At 35.9% G+C, this 27,280-nt stretch overlaps 1 protein-coding gene across 3 annotated transcripts in view; it reads left to right on the top strand.

Annotated features, from left to right (window-relative positions):
- si:ch211-132g1.3 (carcinoembryonic antigen-related cell adhesion molecule 1) overlaps positions 1-27,280 on the top strand; it is a 91,372-nt gene that overhangs the window by 60,582 nt on the left and 3,510 nt on the right. For 2 of the 3 annotated variants that reach the window (XM_051896069.1, XM_051896087.1), the window contains exons 5-10: positions 18,453-18,710; positions 22,650-22,760; positions 24,236-24,265; positions 26,464-26,499; positions 26,819-26,851; positions 27,144-27,202. In XM_051896069.1, coding sequence (XP_051752029.1) covers positions 18,453-18,710; positions 22,650-22,760; positions 24,236-24,265; positions 26,464-26,499; positions 26,819-26,851; positions 27,144-27,190 — 515 coding nt within the window. In that variant the 3' untranslated portion in view covers positions 27,191-27,202. The remainder of the gene's footprint in view (positions 1-18,452; positions 18,711-22,649; positions 22,761-24,235; positions 24,266-26,463; positions 26,500-26,818; positions 26,852-27,143; positions 27,203-27,280) is intronic. The other variant, XM_051896077.1, reaches the window with a different exon arrangement.

Here is a 27,280-nt window from a genome sequence, read left to right as displayed (position 1 = left end):
AATTCCATGTGGAAAATCATTAACATGTGCAATACAACAAATCAACTTGAACTGTTTTAAAATATACCTTAAAAATGAACATTTTTCCCCTCAGGAATGACATTCATGAGTGAATGACTGATGCTCATCATGAACCTTGTGACTCTTCAAATGCAAAGCCACACGTGGATCTTCTCGACACATTTGTCTGGTGATCTGCTGTAAATCTCAGCTTTACTAAATCATCTGGAGCTCTGAACCGTCTGTTGCTCATTGATCTTTCTGTCTGCTGCGCTGCACAGACGCTGTTGGAAATTCATTCTGAGGTTCTGAATATATGAATCTACTGTAACATATCTGCAAATAGTGACAAGATGAATCTATCTAAAAAACTTTGCTTAGTTTTATCTTTTGGCTTTGAGAGTAAGGGAGGCATTTTGCATAATTTAGATACCAAGATGATGAGTTTGAATCTAAACACTAAACAGTGAATGTGTTTGTCCTAGAATGTTGTTGTTGTTGTTTTCTTGTTTTTGTACATTACATCTATGGATGTGTTGTAGTATGTATTGCTGTTTTCTCCTGTTTTAACTGTCCATTTTTCTCGTCATGAGGACATGATTCCACTAACAGGTACTCAGGGTTGGGCAAAAATACATCAAAAAGTATTTTAAAATAAAATACCAAATACCTTAATTTTAAGTGTATCAAAATAAACTACAAAATACAGCAGCCACACCATGTATCAAAATAAACTACTGTATTTTAAAAATACTGAAAAATACTTTTACAAGGGAGCATGAAATTTCTTCACAAACCTTCCATAAATTGTCCTATTAGATCTATCCCTTCACCATTACACTGACTCAGCTGATTAAGAAAACAATGTTTGATAGCAACAGCTTTTCTCTGCCCGAGTCATGCAATAAATCTGACATATGAAACCAGTTAAAGGCACAAAATGTATAGTAGGTTATGGGTTAAAATATCAAAAAACCACTAGAACAGTGTTATATATTTTTGTTGACTTGTGTACTTACATTATCCCAAATGTTTCCAAGAATGTTTAAATCCAGAGAAATAAGTAATTTTAACTAGGACCATGGAAACACCAAAGATGCATTATATTCCTCATCTGTCTAATAAAACATATTACATGTTTTATTAGACAGATGAGGAACTGTTTGGATTCATTCATTGACAGAAAACTAATCATGTTATATAGTTTTTTGTTACCGCGAGTACCATGTTTTACCGTGCCTAATATCGATCTAGCTTACTGCAGTGTGCAACAAGTGTCTCATAGAGGCTGCCAAGTGAATGCGAGTAGCATTATAACAACTTTCAACACACAAATGTATCTAATATGATAAACAGTGCTGTGTTATCCCACATACGCTTGACAGGAAGAAGCGGAAGCGGCGACTGTGGCATAATAAAAGTTCCGCTGCTCTGGAGACGTGTGTCACGCTCGTCTCTCATTAGCAATCGCTCTAGCGGTCTCGTTCAGCTCCAACATCACTCGCCCTGCTCTGCTTCATACTACAATAACGTTAATAATCTCATCCATGAACATGATTTCTGCCCGAGTCCCATCCCGATTCTTTTCCACTGGCTGTAGACGTGAAGACAACACCTCCCATGATTCCACAAAATCAAGGAAAAGCGACTGAATAAGTGACCTCTAGCGGTGAAAATTTACATATTGTGGCTTTAACAGATCAAATATTCACATATCCCTGTGATCTCCCAGATGAAGGTTAGTTTTAAAGTAACCAACAGTTTAATGTTTAACAGTTTGCGAATGACTCATAGTTGTATCCTAATTTAGTTACTTGGTGTTTGGTAACGAAGGGCCTACTTTGCATCAGCAACACTGACTCATTCATAAGAAGACTGATAGCACCTGTATTCATAGCAACTAGTTTCTAACTTATTAATCAATTGATTGTAAATCATAAATACAGGGGGCTGCTGCTTGGTGAATCACGCCCTCATGAGACGGCCATTCAGAATGTTAACTATGAAACAAATCCTCACTCAGATTCACCCTGGGGATTGGTTTATATCAGTGGATCTGAAAGATGCTTACTTTCATATCCAGCCCCCCATCACAGACCGTTCTTGAGCTTCACGTTCGAGGGCGATGGTATACCAATATACAGTCCTTCAATTCGGACTCTCTGTAGCTCCGCGTACTTTTACGAAGTGTGTAGACGGGGCTTTTTCCTCTCTGAGGCAGATGGCAATCCGTGCACTCAACTACCTTGACGATTGGCTGCTTTTTCGTTCCTGGGGGCGGTCTTCGATTCAGCTCAAATGCAGGTCTCTTCTCACCCTCAAGAGGGTTCAAAAGCTGCTGGGCCTGATATTGGCAGGTTCCTCAGTAGCTCCACTGAGCCTGCTCCATATGTGACTTCTCCAGCTTTGGTTAAAAGGCCGTGTCCCAACCCATGCATGGCACATGGTCCAACACTCTCTCAGGGTGACCCACGGCTGTGTCAGGACCCTGGTCCCCTGGAAGTCTTCCAGCTTTAATCAGAACGGGATAATGATGGGCGCTGTTTCCAGAAGGAAAGTGGTCATGATGGTCTTTGATGGATTGGCACATCAACCATCTAGAAATTATGCCGGTAATCCTGGCCTTCAGGGAGTTCCAGGCAGAACTCAAAGGCCATCATGTCCTGGTCCGCTTGGACAACAGCACGGTGGTTGCCCTCGTAAACCACCAAGAGGTGTCAGGTCTCACCCTCTGCACAGACTGGTGAGCGAGCTTCTTCTATGGGCACAGAAAAACCTCTGCTCACTGAGGGCGGTTCATATGATGTGTTCCTTGAATAAAGGAGTGAACATGTTGTGACGCAGCGGACCACCGTCGGGGAAATGGAGACTTCACCCCAGATGGTGAATGCAATCTGGCACACCTTCGGTCGAGCAGATGAGGATCTCTTCAATGCCCAGTGAGACGCTAGACGTGCCTTGGTTGAAAGGTCTGTCCAATGCTGTTTCAGCATGACTTTTCTTAGGCAGCCAACCCCACTCATTCTGCTGGCTGAAATGCCATTTGTTTGTGCAGTTGCACAGATGTGAACCAATCAGGCTTCAGGATTAGGAAAAAACAGGTGTTTTCCTCCATAAGCTTCAGTTAAAAGCAGACCCAATGCTTAATCCCGTTATTTCAGGGAACCGTTATCTCAGAGTAACCAGAGCGTTTTCTTCTATTTTCCACATATATTCCTGTTGTAAGCGCAATGGTGTGTTGCTGAAATCTGAGCCGGTGATGGGCCGCTGTTCGGCGGGGGAACTGCAAACCTCAGACCACAGCTCCACGTTTCTCATAGCCGAAAGATATCGTGACAGGCTCCTTACAACCTGCACATGAACACATAAGACGCATTCAGCTGGCTGACATTTCAGCCCTGTATATTGCATTGCATTGCATTAAATAAAATGACTTACAGTACTGTGAAGACATAGTTATTTATACACGAAATAAAATGTATACAAACCTTTATTTTACCGAAGTAATGCATTCAGTGGTGTTGAGATCTGCTCTCTCCTGACGAGGATGCAAAAAGAGCATGCTCTGTGTAACCCATTTGCTGGGTTGTTGCGTTGGAGGGCGGGTGGGAGAGGGGTGTATTGTTTCAACTGTCAGTGAGATTGACCAGCCGCTAACCCAATGGCTGGATAACACAAAAACTACCCAACCATTGAAAAAACAACCCAATAAAATGACCCAACAGGCTCAACCCAGGGTTTGGGTAGAAAAAAACAACCCAGCATTGAAGCGGGAAAATAGGGAACAAAGGAAACAGGAACAAGGAAACAATAAAATACAACAAACTCCATATAAACCTGACAATAAATTTTACACAAAACATTCTGCTTCATTTTTTCTTTAGGGTGGAGAGAAGAACTTTTTTTTTCTGTTTCATTTAGCAGCCAAGGCAAAGGGATTGTTTTGTGCTAACAGTGCTAATGTGATGCAGAACATGAATTAAAAATTTAAGACTTCTATTTAAAACAAAAAGCAATTCGGATGGAGATTTATGTGTCTTTAGGGGAGTATGAACATCAAAACATGTAAAATTGTGTCCTACAGATCAGAGTGAAAGACCAACTCAGTGTCGCATGTTTGTGGTTTGTTTTCACACTTCCTCTGTTATCTCTCTTCTTACACCTCGTACACATACTTAGCAAAATATACTGTTGAAGAAAAGTGCATCAACGTGTACTTTATATAACAAAAATGTCACGTCGATGCTTGTTGTTGGTCATCGTTGTGTTCATCACCACAGAAGCTGTTTCAGGTACGTCTACATGATGTTTATAACATTTTATCAAAGATGGTGCAGCATCTGTTTATTTTTTTTAAAGAAATTTAGTTTTTAATGATTTAGGTCCGGTTTCACAGACAGGGCTCAGATTAAGCTAGGATTAGGCCTTAGTTCAATTATCGCATTTAAGTAACTTTTTTAGATGCCCCCCTAGAAAAAAACATTACTGATGCGTATCAAGAAACAAAACAAAGACACTGACATATTTTAAAATATGTCAGTTAAAACAGCTCAAACATGCATTTTAGTCTAGGACTAGCTTAAGCCTTGTCTGTGAAACTGGGGGATAGTGTATTTTAACCTATAATTTACACATATTAAATTACTGTAGTGACTGACAGAGATTTGTTTGTTGAATGTTGACTAACATACTCTCTCATATTTTATTCATTAGATGAAAATGTGATGAAAGCAGTGGGTGATCAAGTTTCTTTTCGTCCAGACAAACCTCTTCCTTCTCCTCTCACCAGCATTATCTGGAAACAAAAAAACAATGTCAAGGTGATTGAATGGGATGAAGGAGATATTCTAATCCCGAATCCGAGATTCAAAGACATCACAACTGTTGATGAGAAGACTGGACAAATCACTATAACTAATCTAAAAGTCGAACATAGTGGAGTTTATACCATTGACATCAACAGTAAAGAGCAGGAACAAAGATTCACATTGACTGTTATGGGTGAGTGAATATTGATTATTATATTGATTTATATTAATACTGTAAAAGCATCTTATTGTTATGTTTTTTACTTAACATAAAATAGCTAGTATAACTGTCAACTTTTTATTTTTTCGTGTGAAATTATAATCATTTTTATATTGTTAATATATGTTCATTGTAATTTAACCATTATTATAACAGAAGTTATCACGATTTTATCGTGTTTTGAACATACAGTAGTACTGCAGTGTTGGAGTATGTAAATATCATATATGGTAATCATTCAGTACCAGAATATATATTATACTGAACGATTTCCGTTACTTTAATATAGGCGTATTTTCCGTATAGGCGTAATTCGCGGGTGGGACATGTCCCCACCACTTTTTTGAAACATTTTGTGATAGCCTATAATGCAAATGAAACACCCAAGAAGAGATCTGGCGCTGGAATGTGTTTTTTAAATCATGCCGCTGTTATCAGTGGAGGAACGTTCTCGTGGCTCGTGCACAGTCTTCACACAGACGAGCGCGTCAATCTACGTTAATGGTGTTGCGGCAACTCTCTATTCTTTCCAGCGAAATCATTAACAAAATGCACACAAACATGTCCCTGCTCTTGCCTCTTTATATACAATCATTAATGAACATATTTGGTCTTATTGAGAAAAAAAACAAAACTAGAACCACTGATGTTTAGAATCCGGAACGTCTGACTCGCACAGTAGAAGTTCTACCACTAGACCACATAGGAATATGTGTGATTGACTCAGGTCTGTGTATATATGCACTGGGCACCCACCGACAGAAGCATAAATCGGCGCCTATGGCAGTACGATGGTGCTTCATTTGTAAGCTATCAATTGTATTAAAACTGTATTAAAATACCATAGAATTACCATCTGATTTTGTTTCATTGTTTCTTTAACAGGACGAGTTCCCAAACCTGTGATAAAAATAGAGTCGAGTGATAACCCTCATGTTGTGTATTTGAGATGCGAGTACAACGAAAAAATCATCTGGAAGAATTCTGCTGGAGAAACACTGATGAGTTCACAAATCACACCGAAAGGACAGTCCATCACAGTTATAAAATATGGAAATCCAGAAAACTTCTACACCTGTACACTGAAGAACTATATGAGTGAGGAGACCAGTGATCCGGTCTATGAGAGAGATCTGTTTAAAGGTGAGACAGTGATTTACTTAAACATTATTTACTAAAGTAGAAAATCACTAAAGCCCTTTTCGTACGGGATTAGTATTACCTGGTGACCTCTAGTCATTTGTAATAATTGCGGAGGTTGTCTGTGATCCTAATCCCGTGCGAATCGTCCATGTCTGTTTGTAATTTGTAAAGTAAAAATTCCCTGCAAAAAACCAAACATGAGGTCCTGGGATAATATTAGTCCCGCGCGAATCGGCATCTCTGTATTTTGGTGGGGTCGTATAAAATTTGTTCAAGGTGTTTGTTTTCTGTGCGTCTTTTTATCCATCTTTCGCGAAGAATAGAGGTTGCGTTGGAGTGTTTTGATAGTATTTTGGGTGCTGGGTCATATCGCTATATACACCATACAACTATACAATTTGCAGAAAGAGACAGCTGAAAACCATCAGAAGAGCGAAAACAAAAAGAATGATTAGATGGAGACAGATGACATGTATAGCAGCATGCCGTAAGGAACATTCTCCTGTTTATGATATATCATGCAGCTAGACCTATAATGACGAGACATTTCCAAGCAAAAGCCTATCCAAAATAGTGCACATCCAGGAGATAAGTCAGTAAATTCGAGTAAAATCACAGGCTTCCCTTATCCAGTGTGAAGAGGGCTTAAAGGAACACTCCACTTTTTTTGAAAATAGGCTCATTTTCCAACTCCCCTAGAGTTAAACAGTTGAGTTTTACTGTTTTCGAATCCATTCAGCCGATCTCCGGGTCTGGCGGTACCACTTTTAGCATAGCTTAGCATAGTTCATTGAATCTGATTAGACCGTTAGCATCTCGTTAAAAAATGACCAAAGAGTTTCAATATTTTTCCTATTTAAAACTTGACTCTTCTGTAGTTACATCGTGCACTAAGACCGAAGGAAAATTAAAAGTTGCGATTTTCTAGGCCGATATGGCTAGGAACTATACTGTCATTCCGGCGTAATGATCAAGGAACTTTGCTGCCGTACCATGGGTGCAGCAGGCGCAATGATATTACGCAGCGTAATATCTCACAAATGTCTCCATGGTTGTAAGGCACGTTCCCTGTGCAAGCAGGGGGTCACAGGCGCTGCGTAATATCATTGCCCCTGCTGCAGCCATGGTACGGCAGCAAAGTTCCTTGATCATTACGCCGGAATGAGAGTATAGTTCCTAGCCATATCGGCCTAGAAAATCGCAACTTTTCATTTTCCTTCGGTCTTAGTACACGATGTAACTACAGAAGAGTCTTTTAAAGTTTTAAATAGGAAAAATATTGAAACTCTTTGGTCATTTTTTAACGAGATGCTAACGGTCTAATCAGATTCAATGAACTATGCTAAGCTATGCTAAAAGTGGTACCGCCAGAGATCGGCTGAATGGATTCGAAAACGGTAAAACTCAACTGTTTAACTCTAGGGGAGTTGGAAAATGAGCCTATTTTCAAAAAAAGTGGAGTGATCCTTTAAGTCAGATTACTTTTTATGTTTAGGTGCTGCTGAGATGTTCCTTTTGTTCAGAAATTGTATTTTTTTTTTCTTTGGCGTGGAGAGTAGAAAGGCTTGTTTTCTGTTTAATTGATATGCTAACAGTGCTAAAGTGATGAGTTTGATGCAGGACATGAATCAATAAAGTAGTAAACACTGAATGCAGTGTAAATTAAGTTGAATAAAATTGTCAAATGTAAAATGTGTTAAGACTTCTATTTAAAACAAAAATCTAATTCAGATGGAGATTAATGTGTCTTTAGTGGAGTGTGAACATGCAGTTTAAAATTGTGTCCTACAGATCAAGACCAAATCAAAGCCGCATGTTTGCAGTTTCTGTTTTCACACTTCCTCTGTTATCTCTGTTCTTACATCTCGTCTCATGTGTGTAAAGACATTCTGAGAAAAATATAGAAGAAAAGTGCATTAACACGTACTTTACATAACAAAAAATGTCACTTCGATACTTGACATTCGTCACCATCGTTGTGTTCATCACCACAGAAGCTGTTTCAGGTAGATCCTGATGTTACGTTTTATCAAAGTTGGCGCAGCATCTGTTTTTTGTCGACCCTAAAGCTGTTTAGTTTTTAGTGATATCATAGTGTATTGTAACCTAATTTAAAAATGATTGTAGTGAGTGACAGAGATTTGTTTGTTGAATGTTGACTAACATACTCTCTCATATTTTATTCATTAGATGAAAATGTGATGAAAGCAGTGGGTGATCAAGTTTATTTTCGTCCAGACAAAACTCTTCCTTCTCCTCTCACCAGCATCATCTGGAAACACAGAAACAGTGTTGGAACTGTTAACAAGGCGATTGAATGGGATGAAGGAGAAATTCTAATCCCGAATCTGAGATTCAAAGGCATCACAACTGTTGATGAGAAGACTGGACAAATCACTATAACTAATCTAAAAGTCGAACATAGTGGAGTTTATACCATTGACATCAACAGTAAAGAGCAGGAACAAAGATTCACATTGACTGTTATGGGTGAGTGAATATTGATTATTATATTGATTTATATTAATACTGTAAAAGCATCTTATTGTTATGTTTTTTACTTAACATAATATAGCTAGTGTAGGGGAATTTTACAGTTAAATACCCAAAAGACTAGATATGATAAATAAAGACCCGGAGTCAAAGTTTAAAAAATTAATAAATTAGAATAGTTTGCAGTTTCATCAGCAGAAGCCAGCTTCAAGTCTCACAAGGAATTCGTAGGCCGCTCTGCGTACATTCACATTTCCACAACAATTATACTCTAACAGAGTCAACTAACTACGTCATTACTTCAGGTTGAATGATTCTGATTGGCTAAGAAAAATAGACAGATTTGGTAATCTTCCACACATGGACAGATAGTCAGAAGCATATCTCCCTTCGTCACAATGTTGACGAGGGGACCCTGGATTTAGGTACTGGATGTCTTTTTGGGGTCATGACATGGCGTCTGCTGGTCTCAAGAAGAGTGCCAGTTGTCCATCAGTACAAAGGACCTGCACACAACACTTAGCGCACATACACAGATACACACGATTCACAGCTTCTTTAAGGTTGAAGTTGATCTGAGCTCGGCTCTGAGCAGGAAACTTTCCCAAAACATACTGATAACATGTTCTTTTCTCTCAGTGAGAGGTACAGACAATATATTCTAGTGTTTGAAAAGGAAAAGAAATGCTTTAACATACGTTGCAGAAGTCATTCAAATAATTTAACAGAAAGATAAATGTTGATTAATAACTTAAAAGATATGTATTGAAGCGGCAGTGGATTCCAGAATCCACCCCTTCACTAGTACAACAGTCAACTTGTTTTTATTTTTTTGTGTAAAATTATAATCATTTTATATTACCACGGTTTTATAGTGTTTTGAACACAGTAGTACCGCAGTGTTGGAGTATGTAAATACCATATATGGTAATCATTCAGTACCAGGGTATATGTTATACTGAATGATTACCATCACTGTATTGTGGCAGTACTATAGTACAGTGATATCAGAATATGAAACCAGGGTACTTTGATATATACCATGGTGATACCAAGAATACCATACAAAACACATGGCAGTACGATGGAGCTTTATTTGTAAATAAATAATTTATCTATCTATCTATCTATCTATCATAGCAACCACCCAGATCACACAAGCAACCACCTTGAACACCATGGCAACAGCACAGCAACCACACAGAGCACCCTAGCAACCGCATAGCAACCACCCAGAACAGCATAGCAACCTCCTAGAATATCCTAGCAACCTCATAGCAATACCCTAGCAACCACCCAAAATACCTTACGACCATATAGCAACACCTTAGCAACCACCCCGAGTACCCTAGCAACTGCATAGTGACACCCTAGCAACCACCCAGGATACCTTAGCAACCGCATAGCAACACCTTAGCAACCACCCGGAATACCCTAGCAACCACATAGCAACACCTTAGCAACCATTCCGAGTACCCTAACAACCGCATAGCAACACCTTAGCAACCACCCCGAGTACCCTAGCAACCGCATAACAACACCTTAGCAACCAAACCAAGTACCCTAGCAACCAAACAGCAACACCCTAGCAACCACCCAGAATACCTTAGCTCACCCTAGCAACCATCCAAAATATTATTTCTAAATCTACTAAATCTATTTCTTATCTATCTATCTATCTATCTATCTATCTAATCAAAACTACTAAACTAAAACAAACTATTTCAAACTGAAAAGCCTCAAACTGAAAGGTTTTTTAAAACTATTTCAAACTTTCTGGCTAGGCTTTTTCGAGCCAACTTAAAGATTGTCGACAAACTTTTTTATCTAGTTTGTATTAAAACTGTATTAAAATACCATAGTTTTACCATCTGATTTCGTTCATTGTTTCTTTCACAGAGCCTGTCCCCAAACCTGTGATAAAAATAGAGCCGACTGATAACCCTGATGTTGTGTATTTGAGATGTGAGTACAGTGAACCAATCATCTGGAAGAATTCTGCTGGAGAAACACTGATGGGTTCACTAATCACTCCGAAAGGACAGTCCATCACAGTCAAAAACGAAGGAAATCCACAAAACTTCTACACCTGTACACTTGATAACGGCGCAAGTAAAGAAACCAGTGATCCGGTCTGTGAGAGAGATCTGTTTGATGGTGAGACAGCGATTTCCTTCAACATTATTTTCTTCAGAAAATCATATGAATAGTGAAAATAAAATAAAAATGAATCATGCATTTTAGATGTGTAATTTGTCTACAAAAATGTCACTTCGATGCTTGACGTTGGTCATCATCGTTGTGTTCATCACCACAGAAGCTGTTTCAGGTAGATCTACATGATGATTATTACGTTTTATCGAAGATGGCGCAGCATCTGTTTTTGTCGACCCTAAAGCAGTTTAGTTTTTAATGATATTATAGTGTATTGTGACCAGGGGCGTTTCCTCCGAGGAGGCAAGGGAGGCAGTGCCTCCTCAAAAAAAATAGGATGAGAAAATAATCCATATTACATATAAAACAACACAAATATTACAAATTATGACAGTAAAAAGAGCGCAAGTATTTCTTAAGGAACACTGCCCAACAGCGACACCCGCAGGTAAAGTTACAGCAGGAGTCATGCCTCCCTTTGCTCTCATAGAAAACCATCAGACCCCCGGTGTGCGGTGGGTTTTGTGGGGGGTAATTGAGAATGAATGGGGGAAAGTCACGTGAGAGGAGGCAATGTCTCCAGCGCGCTATGATTGGATGTAATTTGTTATGATTGGATATGATTGGTTTGTGCGATAAATCCCGCCTCTTGTTTACGTGCACGTTCCGCGCGTCAGTTTGAATGAACAAATGATGGCGTCAATGGGAAGACTAATTGAAAAGTAAGTAAACAGATCACCCAGTTAGATATCACCGCTTTATGTCACGTCAAAATCCAAATTGAAATGGACTGAAAACATGATTTTTAGTGCAATCAGCTTGGTGAAATTAAAAATACATCTTCGTGTCTGTGACAGACGGTGTTTACGGAGCATGACTGATGATCCAAAATAGCCTAAGTTGACTATTAAAAAGAAAAACATCAATACACAAATAAAATATATTGTTTAAATTATTATTGCCTTTAGTTATCATTTTGGAATGAATGTAGAAATGCTTCAAACACTAACTTGATGAGATTGACTTGGTTTTGATAAATAGAACATTTATTACAATACATTGTTAATGTAAAATTACAAAATAGAATTTGGTTTCTTTTTTGATGTAATGTAATGTTTATTTAACAAGGAAGATGTGTCAACGTTAAGAGTAATGCACATGAATTTACATTGATTCATAAATAAATAACAAATTTGCCTCATTTCAGAACACCACTGCACGCCACTGATTGTAACCTAAATATTAAATGACTGTAGTGAATGACAGAGACTTGTTTGTTGAATGTTGACTAACATACTCTCTCATATTTAAGTCAGATTACTAGTTTAGATGGTGCTGAGATGTTCCTTTTGTTCAGAAATTATATTTACATTCAACAACTGTTTGGACACTCACGTCATGCTTAAATATATCTGAATGAGATCGCATTAGAATAGGATGAAATATCAAAGCAAGTGTTGTTTATTAGAAGAGCGTATGACGTCACAAGCACACTTTACCAGACAGACATTTCACAGAAAGAAGTTTGTTCGGTGTTCTCGCAATCCATCTTGAAATAAGAAATCTTGATTTTTAATGCTCTCAGTTGCTCCTCTCCACCCAAGGACTTATTTTGATGTTTGTTTATTTTGGAGAGACTTTAAGCAAGTTTAAATTAATCTGGAGAAGAGATAAAGCACTGCCATCATCTGCTGTGGTTATTTTTCATATAGTGGTTGATCATCTGTGCCTTAGTAAAAAACACCATGTTTCTTCCTCTTCCACTATATTCTGCAATCTCTGCATATTCAGTGTATTTTTAAAGACCTAATTCTGTTCATTTAAATCTGTTGACATTTGTTTTATATTTTTTTTATTAGATTCAAACAGGAGATTTGTCATTTGGATTGTCATTGTTTTGATCTGCATGGTTTTTATCCTCCTTTTCCTGTTTATACCACCTTTATACGGTAAGACTACAATTGTGTTTAATCTTTTAAAACATTTTTCTGTGCTTATCATTTCCTTAAATCTCAAACAAACATTCAAACCACTGTCCCAAACTTAAATTGCCATTTGCAACCTGTTTTACTTTCATAATCTGACATATTTCTGTGTGAATCCAGATATTCTGTGAGAAAACAAAAGATTTTATCTATTGATTTAATCGTATTGTTGAAAAATGAGTATAAAATGCTTAAATTAGACTATTGGTTAACATTGAAGAAAAGGAAAGAGCATTTTGATGAAAAATTGTGAGCGTCTCACTGTTGTTGTTTAAGGTTATTGTGCTGATTTCTGTGGGAGACACAAGACGTCCAGAGTAAGTTCTTAATTCCTTGTGGAAAATCATTAATATATGCAAAATCACAAATCAAATGGATCTTAGTCGGATCAACTTGAACTGTTTTTAAATATGCATGAAATAAATGAGCATTTTCCTATCAGAAATGACATTCATGAGTGAATGACTGATGCTCATCATGAATCTTCTGACTCTTCAAATGTAAAGCCACACGTGGATCTTCTCGACACATTTGTCTGGTGATCTGCTGTAAATCCCAGCTTTATTAAAACATCTGGAGCTCTGAACCGTCTGTGCCTTCATAACTTTCTGAATATATGAATCTAACATATGCAAATACTTTGTTTTCAAAGTGACAAGATGAGAATCTCTTCACAAACCTTTGCTTAGGTTTATCTTTTGGCTCAGAGAGTACGGGAGCCATTTTGCGTAATTTAGATACCAAGGCAAATTGGATTGCGAATGTGATGAGTTTGAATCTTAAAAGTGAACGTGTTTTGTTGTTTTTGTGCATTAAATGTATGGATGTGTTGTAGTATGTGTTGCTGTTTTTGTCCAGCTGTTTGTGGATTGAGTTGTGATGTGACTGGTTTGCTGCGTGCCACTCAAAGCTGTAAACAAACATCTTTCTAATCTTTATCATAAATAATAGTCTATATTTTCAATTTCTTCCGTCTCTCCCTCACTTGCTCTTTCAGTTTCGGTCGCCATGAATTCATTCCAACAGTCAATGGTGATATTTTGTCATATGAACTTTTATGGATATCTCTATCCTGACCCTTTTAAAGAATTAATTCTGTGATAACTGATACATGAACGTTCTGTAAAAATGAGAGAGGACATTTGTCTTTTTTTTTTTTTTCTTGTAATGATTTGAGTTTCTATTGTAGTCTTTGCATTAAGGATGTTATTTATTTATTTATTTATTTATTTTTAAACCAAAACAAGTCACTAGAATCTACTGTTATCTTATTATTGTGGCAAAATTTTATTTTCACAAAGGTTTCTTTAAAAAAAGACCTACTTTTCTAGAGTTCTTATGCGAAGTAGATCATTTAATCAAATCACTAAGAATAATTCATAATAAAATAGGAGATATGACCGTATCATGTACCGTAAATGTTGTTTCGTTTTGTTCCTTGTCTGATATATATTTGATATGTATATGCTTAAACATGTTTAAGATCCTGTAAAAAAAAAATGTACTGTGTGCACTACTGTCATTTTTTTTGCAATAAAAAGTTATATAGAATGGTTGTAATGTTCTTGGCGGCCACTAGATGGCAACATTAAACCGCTGAACGTCTGAACGCCCCACCCATTTTGTAGTGGTGTCCGAATTCTGAGTGAACGACTTCATTCCCTACATTCGTTCACTACTTTATACCAAAGACTATAGAATAAGAATAGAATTAACTTTAAGAGATGATAATTTAGTGGATTATTTTTTTTAAAAAAAATTCGTTGATCATTTGTAGGTAGCGTATTCAAATCATAACGGTCGCCTGAGGGCGCTCAACGAGTTTCTAACAAACTAAAAAACTTTATTAAAAAGAATAAATACATTAAATAATGTACACTTGTTAATGTGTTCATTTTTTATTTGCAGTATTTTATAGTATGTAATTATTATGAACACATATTAAGCATGACAAACCAATTATACAATCGATTCAACTACAAAGCTGGCACGGAGTCATTATGATTGTTATTGTTTTTAACATTATTTTGTAATGTAGTCTAAGTAGCATGTAGGATAAAATAGTTTTACAGCTCTCCGACGCACAGTGTAAAGTCAGCGTCCGAATTCACTCACTTCATTTCGTTCACTCCATGCAGATATAGTGCACTCAAATGCCATACACTATATAGGGATTAGTGACCGAGTGAACGCCTGAACGGCCCACCCTTTCGGTTTCGTTTAGCGACTTCCTCTACAGCCTTAGTCTTTTTTTCATGGCGTCTCGGGCGTACGCCTAAAAATTTTCTGAGTAAAATACAGCAAAATAGCGCATGAAAGTGTACTTTGGTTGAAGATGGTACTTCCAAGATACCTGTCGACCTTCATCTGTGCTGTGTTCATCGCCACAGGAGCCGTTTCAGGTACTTGATGCGTCCGTTAGCATTCGATCGAAGCTAGCATAAAAAACAAAAGAGGAAGAATCGTTCTTGACTATTTAAAGCCGTTCAGTTTTGAAAGATATTATAATATGGTAGGGTAATTTACAAATACCAAATGATTACTGTGTATTTTAGATAATTATACACACGACAGTCTCTGCCGTGGAGTTATTAACACAGGTCGAGGCCTACACATCCATACAAAAGGGCGTGTAGTGTATATTTCAGACGATTATAACATGGTTACTTTGATACATCACGATAATAATAATATCTATATGTTGTGTTCTTTACATGTATTTCACGTATAGTGCATATTTCGATAACATACTATGTCTAAATACGGTAATTTATAGGCTACTTTTAGGGACTTTTTTGGTTGACGTGACTTCTCCGGAAACTAGCCAGCGAGAGCCGATGCTTTCTTGTTCTAATCTTTGAACAAAATGCGACTTTTAATGCAACTTTTTGCAGGTGCTACTCTCATTGGTGGTTATCTATAAACATAATTTTTCTCCAAACATATGTATAATTTAGAATAACAGGCATATAACGTTTATAGGCACCTGTATACAATATAAAGAATATTGTTTAGTGTTCGATGCCATCCGGTTTAACATGTGTTTAAAGGAAACGTGAACAAGAAGACTGTGAGTCTTAGACCTGATGTTGAAATTAAGGGAGTTATTATTACTGATAGGAGAGCCCAGTATCTTGTAAGACATTTTGGCATTATAAATTTAAGCGACATTGAGTGGAAATATGCATGGTTTGGACTGAGAAAGAAAATGTTTTTTTGTTGTTGTTTTTTAAACTGCATTTATAGCAGAATGTTTTGTATTTCGACTTAGAAGGCCTCCTCTGTAAATGCTTAGGCATGAAAGATTATTTTTCTGAAAAAGATGTTTTTATTTTTATTTTAATAGATAAAGATTACAACCAAATGTGGCCTTTATTATTAATCTTTGTTTGATTATGGGGAAATACCATATGCATAAATAGTATTTTTATATATATATATATATATATATATATATATATATATAATAGTCTATATTTGTTCAACAATGTTTTATTCCAGATTTTGCAAATGATTATTGTCATGTTCATTGTTTGTAATGTGACTGGCATTTCAATAAAAAAAAAAATTAAAAAAGAAAAAAAAATCACAGACTTGCTTGTTGAATGTTGACTAACATACTCTCTCATATTTTGTTCATCAGGTGTAGATGTGATGAAAGCAGTGGGTGATGTTGCTTCTTTTCGTCCAGACAAACCTCTTCCGTCTCCTCTCACCAGCATTATCTGGAAACACAAAACCACTGGAGGAACTATTGTCAAGGCGATTGAATGGGATGAAGGAGAAATTCTAATCCCGAATCCGAGATTCAAAGGCATCACAACTGTTGATGAGAAGACTGGAGAAATCACTATAACTAACATAAAATTCGAACATAGTGGAGTTTATACCATTGACATCAACAGTAAAGAGCAGGAACAGAGATTCACCTTGACTGTTATGGGTGAGTGAATATTGATTATTGAAATATTTTAAAAGCCTAATTTAATAATATATTTAATATCATATTATTATGAAGTTTTTTTTATTTATTTTTTTATTTTTTTATAAATAGACTAAGTACTGCTTCTCTGTTCCATAGTTTTATCAGTATTTTTTTGTTCGATATAACACAAAATTAACAGTATGTATGGAAGTACCTAGGGCTTGGTGATACAGCTAAAAAAAATATCACGATATAATGTTTCACATTGTTCAGTATCGTTAATTATTACAAAAGTTTTAATAACCTTTTTTAAAAAAGACCAGTAGAAAAAACGTTTGAATTTAACCAATGCATTTTTAATTAAAACAAACAACAAATAATTTATTTAAAATAATTTATGTTAAAGAAACTTAGAGCTGCACAATTCTGGATAAATTGAGAAGCTTTTTTGTTTTTCAAACGGAGATCATTCTGATTGACAACTAAACGAAATAACATGTAATTTACTAGAGGTTCTGACAATATTAATTGCTGCAGTCTATTTTAAAATTTTAAATTAATTTGAATGAATTATTTTTTAAAAAATCTGTTTGGATGTATGATTCAATGACTCAATGATAAGAAATCTGTTGAATCAAGATTCAGCGTCAAATACATTTTTTCACAGTCACTTGTCGCCACGTGGTGGTGAAACAATGTAATCGGTAAACGTCGTTTTCGGCGTTAAGTTTCTTTCAAATGCTGATTTGCTATATTTTCGTGTTTATATCTGAACCATAAACTTTTATCTCAGTACTTCTGTGATTAATTTGAATATTTGTAACACAGAAATAAAGACACTGTGTGGTTGAAAGCACTGTTTGTGCAGCTGTTAAAGGAACACTCCTCTTTTTTTTGAAAATAGGCTCATTTTCCAACTCCCCTAGAGTTAAACAGTTGAGTTTTACCGTTTTCGAATCCATTCAGCCGATCTCCGGGTCTGGCGGTACCACTTTTAGCATAGCTTAGCATAGTTCATTGAATCTGATTAAACCGTTAGCATCTCGTTAAAAAATGACCAAAGAGTTTCAGTATTTTTCCTATTTAAAACTTGACTCTTCTGTAGTTACATCGTGTACTAAGACCGACGGAAAATGAAAAGTTGTGATTTTCTAGGCCGATATGGCTAGGAACTATACTGTCATTCCAGCGTAATGATCAAGGAACTTTGCTGCCGTACCATGGCTGCAGCAGGCGCAATGATATTACGCAGCGCCTGTGTTATATCGAACATTTTTTCTATCGTTATCGATTAAGACGTACCGTCGATAAATATCGATACCCCTTTATCACCCAGTCCTAGAAGTAACATGGTATTCTGTGATGTTTCTTGGAGTACAGTAGAAATACCATGACTAGAAACAATCAAACTGAATGATTACCATGACTATATTTGGAAATATCTTAATGAATTTCAGTACTGTCCCCTACAAATCATGGTACAGTGATTGATTCTTATATCTTTGTAATTTGTGATAATACAATGGTACTGATATTCATGCAGCATGAATATCAGAAATTTAAATAAACGATTCATGGTACTTTCTTTTTATGTAAAGTGATAGTTTGTATTAAAAAAACACACAACACATTTTGCAAGCCTTGTGTAGTTGTTTTTGGTTGTATTTTGTTTTGTCTGTGAACTGAACGTTCATACACTTTTTCTTTGTTTCTTTCTTTCACAGAGCCTGTCCCTCAACCTGTGATAAAAATAGAGAAGATTGATAACCCTGATGTTGTGTATTTGAGATGTGAGTACAGTGAACCAATCATCTGGAAGAATTCTACTGGACAAACACTGAAGGGTTCATCAATCACTCCAAAAGGAGAGTCCATCACAGTAAATAAAAATGGAACTCCAGAAAACTTCTACACCTGTACACTCGATAACGGCGCAAGTAAAAAAACCAGTGATCCGGTCTATGAGAGAGATCTGTTTAAAGGTGAGACAGCGATTTACTTCAACATTTCTACTATAGAGGAAAGTTCCTGAGGTTCAGAATAATTTTAATGTTTAGGCGGTGCTGAGATGTTCCTTCTGTTCAGAAATTGTATTTTGTATTAAGTATTTGGACACCTACATCACACTTAAAAATATCTGAATGTCATTGCATTAGAATTAGATTATAAAATATCAAAGCAAGTGTAAATTATTTAAAAGTAAAAAAGAACTTACAGTAGATGTTCTTGCAATTCATTTTCAGGTAAACCTGAGGTAATATCTTTTCTTACCTTGAATTTTAAAACAATCAGCTGCTGTCTTTTTTAAAAACCTCAACATGTGAGGATGATATCATTGGCAAATATTATTATTTGTTTTTATGTTTGGTGGTTTTTACTACACACCTATTGGAAAGACAGTGAGCGCATTGAAATAAGTTTGAAAAACATACTAGCTATATTTCAGGGTTTTATTTGGCACAGCAAATTCTGATGCCATATTTGTTATCTAGGCAGTGAAATTCATACATTTTTAAGAGTGACTTAAATGTCCAAACACTTTTACCACTGTACAGACATTGACATGATCACTGTTGTCATATGCTATCTGCAATTAACCTTAATAGAGAAAAATGGGATCAGGGTTGGTGTCTGATCACATTGTGTTTTGAGTAATTATGAAGTGAGAAAATACCTTTCAATAGATTGATTAGCCGCACAGATTGGCATTTGCAACCTATTTTATGTCAATATCTGATGCATTTCTGAGTAAGACATTAACTGTTTTTCGGCAAACTTAATGGTGCTCTGAGAAGTCTAATCCTGTCCGAATGCCAATGTCTGTGAATGCTGATCCTCATGTGTTTTTGGCTAACGTGACCTACCGTTTGTATTATGTTGCGTCTTTTAATATGGACATCTGATGAAAAAAATAATAATATAAATATAAAATTAGAAAATATAAAATTAAGGCGAGCCAAAAAAACAGCAATTTCTAAGACTGGCCATTTTAATATGAGTGTCAGGTAAGACACGTTTATAATGAATTAAAATCATATAAAAAATAATTAAAACATACGTCATACGTGATGCACGCAAGCACAGCACATGGTCTTCTGTAACTCCCACATTTAGAAAACGCACCAGGGTTTTTCCTGGGTCAAAAATGGTCTTCAGTGGTGACAGACATGTTCATCCACACAAACAGTAAAAAGTGCCCTACACACGTGATCTGCGAGCCCAATACTGACAATAAAGTACCCGTTGCTCTCACTGTAATTCTTTCTTGCCCTCTTTGCAAAAAAATCTGTGATTTCATAGCTTTCGAAGAGAAGATGCTTCTTTGCTAGACCTGAAAAATATTTTATGTATAATAATAATAATAATAATAATTATTAATCAGTATTAAAAAGTAGCATTAAAAAGTTACTGTCACATGTATCCTCTGTCTTGTGTTTTTGGTTCAGTCCCGTTGACCTAGTTTTTCCCCAGTCTGTCTAATTAGTAACGTCATTCATCTGTGCCCTGTTAATCACTCCTCATGTGAACTTGTATATATTCTCCCTGTGTTGTTCAGTTCCTTGTCTGATCTCGTCTACGTATTACGTTTATGTTCGTGTATGGATTTGCCTGTGTTACCCTCCTGTGGATATATATTAAATACTCTTTAAATACTTTTGTAATTCTCCCTTGTCGTGCGACTTACTAACATACCGTTACGTGACAGTTACATTAACTAATAATATAATTTTCTACCATATACAATTGCACCTAGCTAACAACAACTTGCTTTGTTCTGGTTTCACCTCACTCCAGTCTAAACTAACTGATTTTATAGGTAGGCCTAATTTACTACACATTGTCACTTAAATAATCTGAAAATACTGTGGATTATTAAGGCTAATTTTACTAACCACTCTTGCTAAATGGGGTAAGCACACTTATGTTCTCATTTCAGAGTTGTTTGAGTAAATGATTCGTTATAGACCGTGTGGGCAGATCAGTTGTTTTCATGATTCATTAAAATAAATCTGTTCAAATGAGTCATTAGGTCGCGAATCGGACATTAGCGGACGTTGACGTGTTGCGTGCGAATTGCGACTGTTATTAGGACATCGCAAAAGATTTGTCAACACAAAAAAACACTTCATCACTGGATAGGATTTTCTTTTTGTTTACTGAAAGTGTGGTTTATGCCAGCTGCACATGCGGGACGCCTGTCAGAGAAGATGAGGTGACGTTCTTTTGAGCACCATTCACACCCAGCGGTTATTCAGGAAAAACATTCTCCGAATGCGCCTCGTGAAACATGGATTCGGTCTTCGGAACTTTTAGCATCGTGTCAGTTTGATTTAGATTAATATGTGCGAGGTAGAGAGAGAGCAAAGACAGTGCTTACTTTGAAGACAGAGAGAGTTTGCGCGCACGAGGGAGGAGCTCTTTGCTCGTTCTGTCCATCAGCGCAGCTGTCATCTGCATCACTAATAAGCAACTCTCAATAACTGATCAAATAAGGCTTTGGCGGAACAAAAATTTGTTTTGGTGGCCGCCAAAATATTTTCAATGTAGGAAAACACTCCCACCTCTGTAATAAACATGGAGATGTTAATCTTGTCCAAATTGATACATAAAATCACAGACTTGAGATGATAAGAATTGCAATTCAAACGTCGTTCCTAAAACTAGTCCCATCCGAATAGGACTTTATTTACTTGTAAATAAGGGCTTTACTTGTATGTATTTCACAATCCTTGCAGATTACTGTATTGGTTAGCATACTCTGTCCTAGGGCTGGGTTAAAAGTATAGTTTTTTGGATTTTAAACGATTCTCAATTTGATGAGCTTATATAGATTTTTAAACACCAAGAATCGATCTTTCAATCTATGCTGTTTTCAGGTGAAGCATAAACAAAGCTTAACTAAATGTTATTTGTAGCACACCTCCCATCCAATAAATTGCATTAAGCTTTGTTACTTTTGATATGAAGTCTCAGCTTTCAAATTCTGTCAATTGTATATTGAAATTCAAACAATAAATACAGTTTTGTCACTAATACGATGTGACCGATTGCTGTAATGCCTCAGTTCAAACTTAAGCCCTGGGTATACTTCGTTTTTTTTTACCGTACGCACTCAGTCGAACGCACAACCTTGCAAAGTATACTTCATTTGTACGTGTACACAGGCGTTCGACGCATGCGCAGTTTTGAGCATTCTCTCACCACGAGTTACAATTGTCACTGTAGCTTGCATACGTTTTGATCTGTTCTGTTAAATGCAGTTTTTCTTTGACCTACCTTGTGAATCAACGCCCCCAGGGCACAAAATAACGACTTTATTCAACAATCTCTTCTCTTCCCTGTCATTATCCTTACGCAGGTGATGCACTAAGCACAGTGAAGGTTTCCGTGTTTACGTCCGAATGCCGGCTCAGTGTTGGCCAAAGCTGATCACGTGAGCAGCACAACGCATGCGTGTGATGCTGATGCAGGAGCCGGCCAATAATGAGTCGGCGTTCTGCCGTAGAACCTGAAGCGCTGGACGTAATCAACGTATGAGAATGACACAGAAGAGAAGATATTATTGTATAAAGTCTTTATTTTTGTTTTGTTTTTGCGCACAAAAAGTATTCTCGTTGCTTCATAACATTAAGGTTGAAATTGTAAATTGAAATAAAATCAAATCATGAAATTTGTGCCAGTGCCCAGCCCTACTCTGTCCTACCATCAGAATTAGCACAAAAAACTTGTGGCTGTGTCATATCATCTTCGCACCTTTTGATCACACATTGGATAGATAATATTACAAACATTATGGATTTTCTGTAAGTTACGTAAGTTAGCTCATGTAAGTGTATTTTGTAATGTGCCAACTGTAGCCTTCATTACAGTACAGTAACATCTTTAATTCAGCAATTGAACCTAATGTTCTGTTTCTTCAGATGAACCAGACAGCGGACTTTCGTGGAAGGTGCCTCTTGTCCTTCTAGTCATCTTAGGCGTCATCATTGGCAGCCTCTTTGTCCTGTATAAACTCAACGCTGGCTTTCAAAGTATGTTTCCTATTGTGTTTTATCTTTTAGAAAATGTGTTTTTTGCTCAGAAGCTGGAGCCTGTAGATTTTCTCCAACCGCAAGACAGAAGTGTGTTTCTTTATGCTTTAGGATTATTTAAATAATAAATAGCAATAAATAATAGGGGTGTAACGGTACACACATTCGTACCGAACCGTTTCGGTACCTGGCTTTCGGTATGGTGCACGTGTGTACCGAATGCATTACATTGCAACATTAAGGTCTCCTGTTAATCGCAATAAGCTCTGCGTTTTGTTGCTTTCGATAAGAAACAAAGCGTCAACCTTCAAATTCTGTCCACGAAATCACGAAATTCAAACAGAAAATGCCGTTTTGATGCACTTTGATGTGGCGTGACAGATCTCTGTATAGGCGCCTCAGTTCAACCGGCAGCGCGGAGCGCGAGTGAACGCTATCATCTCTTCCTCTTTAATAGCCTACTAGTTACAGAATAGCCTGAACATGAATGAACATCTGAAGGTATGTTGAAAGATACAGTACAACTTACTGAAACGGTCATATCTCGGAATCGCTCAATCAGTGTTTCAACGGCAGAAAGACATCAGTAAAACAGCTTGTAAACAATATGCCATGTAGCATTTACCTCATAAAAGCCATTCAGTGTCCACAGCTTGTTAGTTCGAGAGAGAAATGAACTCTTTCGCTTAATATATGCACTGTATTAGTCTACATATTCATTATATTTTACTTAACCTGTTAGTGATGTCTTGATTTAATGTTTATTTAATGTTTAAATAAATCTGTCATGAAAATGACCGCCACTGTGTATAAATGATTATATTTCAACAACAAATTGGAGTAAGACTTAATTTTATAATTAGATTTTGAAGTTAATGCAAAAACTGCCTTATGTGCAGCTTACAAGTTTGCATACAATTTGTTATTTGAGTGTTGATTTTTATATCTAAAAATAAATATTGATTGAAGTTAGGCTAATAGTTTGGGCTCAGTTGTTAACCTTTAATATTATAGTAACCTAATGTTCAAGTAAGGGCTCCCTACATAGTTTATAGCATTAACAGAGATCTTTTTTTTTTTTTTTTTTTATCCTTAAGAAACTTTTAGTTATAATTTAATTTAATATATTTAAAGACAGAGACAATTTGTTCAGCAAACCACTGTTTAATAAAAAAAAGAAAAGCAATTTTATGTTTAGTTTTCTCCCCACCTGCTGTACCGAACTGTGACTTCAAAACCGAGGTACATACCGAAATGTGAGTTTTGTGTACCGTTACGCCCCTAATAAATAATAAAGAGCAAGTGTTTGTCTTTAATTTTATCCCTTTTTTGAATCTCTTTAGTTCTGTGTTGGATACTAATGTGTAATACTAGCAAAAAAAAATGTAATTGTTGCAAAGTGTACAGTCAACAACACTTTTATTTTTAGTCTGATAATTGATCAGTTTGTAATTACATATTGTTTTTTACCCCAGAGTTTGTTGATGACCACTGCCCATGTAAAAGTGAGTTTGTTTGTTTGTTTGTTTGTTTGAGTGATTTTATTCTAAACAAATTATATGCTTGATATGGGTGTTTTGATGGACATTTCATTTCTTTAAACAATTATTTGTCCATTTTAAAAATATCACATTTCAAATAGCACAAAAATATATACACAAACACTCACACACAGACATATATATGATATGTATAAATATAATCATATATATAATAGGGCTGGGACAATACACCTATTTTTAAGAATTGCGATTCGATATTCTAATGTATTGTGATTATTCTGTTTTAGATCCTGGGGAAAAGTTGAATCATACACTTACAGACTGACTGTACATGATGTATATGATGAATCATATTTACAAAAACAATTCATCACATCTTTGAGTTTTATTTAAGAAGCATCATACATTAATTTCAGTACTACATTCTCTTGAATAAATGATTCAATGACATTTTTTAACAGTCATTGTATGGAGTTAATATTGTGCCATAATTAAACAACAAATCCAGCATTTTGCAAACAAACACGATCTGCTTTGCAAAAGAAACCTCGACTTGCAAACAAACAGAAAGTGATGTGCAAATACAAAGGTCAGTTTGAGCGAAAACGCAGATGAGTAACAAATATATGTATTGTGTTTTACAAATATAAATAAATGAGCCTACATCAGATTTCACAAATAAATAGAAACCATCCTGCTATGGGTCAATTTATGCTAGTCTCCCGAGAGAAGCCCCGAAACATGCGTTTATAATAATAATAATAATAATAATAAACTTTATTTTATAGCGCCTTTTAAAAGTTGCATCTCAAAGTGCTTTACAAGAACATACAAATAAAATACAATGGAATAAGGGAAATAAAAGACAGAAACATCAAAACACATTTCAAGACATATAGTTATATAAAACAAAATAATCGTAACGTAAATGAGTGGTGAACAGGTGAGTTGGGTGTTTCTCAATACCAAGTACGCAAAGTTTGGTAATTCTAAATTATCTGCAAAGTGCAACAGCAGCAATCTTGATAACATCACTCGGCTCACTCTGGCTACTCCGGTTATCTCTGTATGTATAACCGCCAGCAACATGTTATACAAAACATGTTATAAAACACCAATCTGCCTCTTTTCATTTTCATTTAAACATATTAATAATAGCCACACAAATTTGGTTCAGGCAACGCTTACATTGATTATCTTCACTGCATGTACAGTACTGGTCAAAAGTTTGTAAACATTAAGGTTTTTTTTAATGTTTTTGAAAGTAGTCTTTTAATCTCACCAAGGCTGTATTTATTTGATCAAAAATACAGTAAAAACAGTTATACTGTGAAATATTATTGCAATTTAAAGTAACTGGTTTCTGTTGTATATTTCAAAATGTAATTTATTCCTGTGATCAAAGCTGAATTTTCAGTATCATTACTCTAGTCTTCAGTGTCATATGATCCTTCAGAAATCATACTCACCTGTTCACCACTCATTTTCGTCAGCTGAAAACTTCTTGTAAACTTTTTTTCAGGCTAGCCTATATATAATGTAATACATTGTTTGTTTGCAAAATGCTGGATTTGCTTGTTTAATTATGGCACAATATTAACTCCATATCATTGTCGCCACTTAGTGGCGAAACAATGTAAACAATTTCAAAAGGTGATAACTATTTTGATCGCTACTGTAGACGTCAGTGTTTATATTTAAACTATGAACTTTTATCTCAGTACTTCTATGATAATTTGAACTATTGTATCACAGAAATAATGAATCTATGAGGTTGAAATAATGACAACTGTGTGACTGCCACAAATAAATCAGTGTATGGGAAACACTGCAATTGATTGCAATTGACTTTGTGATGCATTTCGCCCTCTGTTGGAACAAAAGTGGGTAACTTCTGTCCATCGACTATAAGCAAGGACTAATCGTAAACAAAAAAATTGCGATAGGTGAATCGAAGATTTTTTTCTCCCAGCCCTAATATATGCACACAAATATTATGTAAACAAATACTTTTATGTTAGATGCGATTAATTGATTTGACAGCACCAAATTAATTATTTATGAGTAGGCATTTAGGCCCATATTTTTTTTTTATATTTAATGAATATATATGGTTTATTATTAGTAGTAATTTTCTCTGTGTCATTGTTCATGAAATTAATAAACTTGTGGATCTTCTTTCTTTCTCACAAATGATCCAGAAGGTCAATATTCTCAAGCACAGACAAACAGTAACGGTAAGATGTAATAAACTCATCTCTTAATACAAATATTCAAAAAATTATCTATGGTATATTCTCAGTAAAGCTAATGTGATTATGGTTTGCTCTGAAATTGTTTTTAACACAATTATTCTTTCATAAATCATTACTAACTAAGCAGTATCTGGTACACTAACGAGTGAATCCAGATGGTTTAAATTAGAGTATGATTGTGCCTAGTTGAGCACCAAGGCACCAGTTCACTCCCAAATTTTTATGACTGTCAACATAATATAAAGTAAGAGTTGTATTATAATTGTATGGCTAATTGTTTATGATTTGGTTAATTATCCAGGCACCGACCAGGAAAAAGATAAAAGCAAGCAAGGTAAGTTGATTAAAAGTTGTTGGTTTTGAAATAGACAAATAATTACATCAGTTATATTTACAGTGGATTGTTTTCTTTGCCAAGTACAATTCTACTGCATGTTCTCTCAAAGTGAATAATACCATCACGTTATGATAATGATTATAAAGACACTGAAAACTGGCTTTATTTTGACAGAAGCACAGCGATGTTTTGTACTTCATTCTATATTCTCTAAAATATATTGTGTTTTTGACGCTCTTAGGTATTAGCTGTCCTTGACTCTTGTTTGTTTGTTGTTGTGATTTCATAGGTAGTCCCCCTCAGAATTCAGACGGGGCAAACACTGAGGAAGCATAGGCGCCATGATAGGTAAGATAATTGCACATCTGGACCGAAACAGCTCTTATTTATAATCAAAGTTGAGTGTTCATTGCATGTTCATGCTCT

The sequence above is a fragment of the Ctenopharyngodon idella genome, chromosome 1 (genome assembly GCF_019924925.1).
Source record: "Ctenopharyngodon idella isolate HZGC_01 chromosome 1, HZGC01, whole genome shotgun sequence".
Taxonomy (NCBI): Eukaryota; Metazoa; Chordata; class Actinopteri; order Cypriniformes; family Xenocyprididae; genus Ctenopharyngodon; species Ctenopharyngodon idella.
The sequence above is the reverse complement of the archived record's forward strand: the minus strand, read 5'-3'. Positions and strand labels throughout refer to the sequence as shown.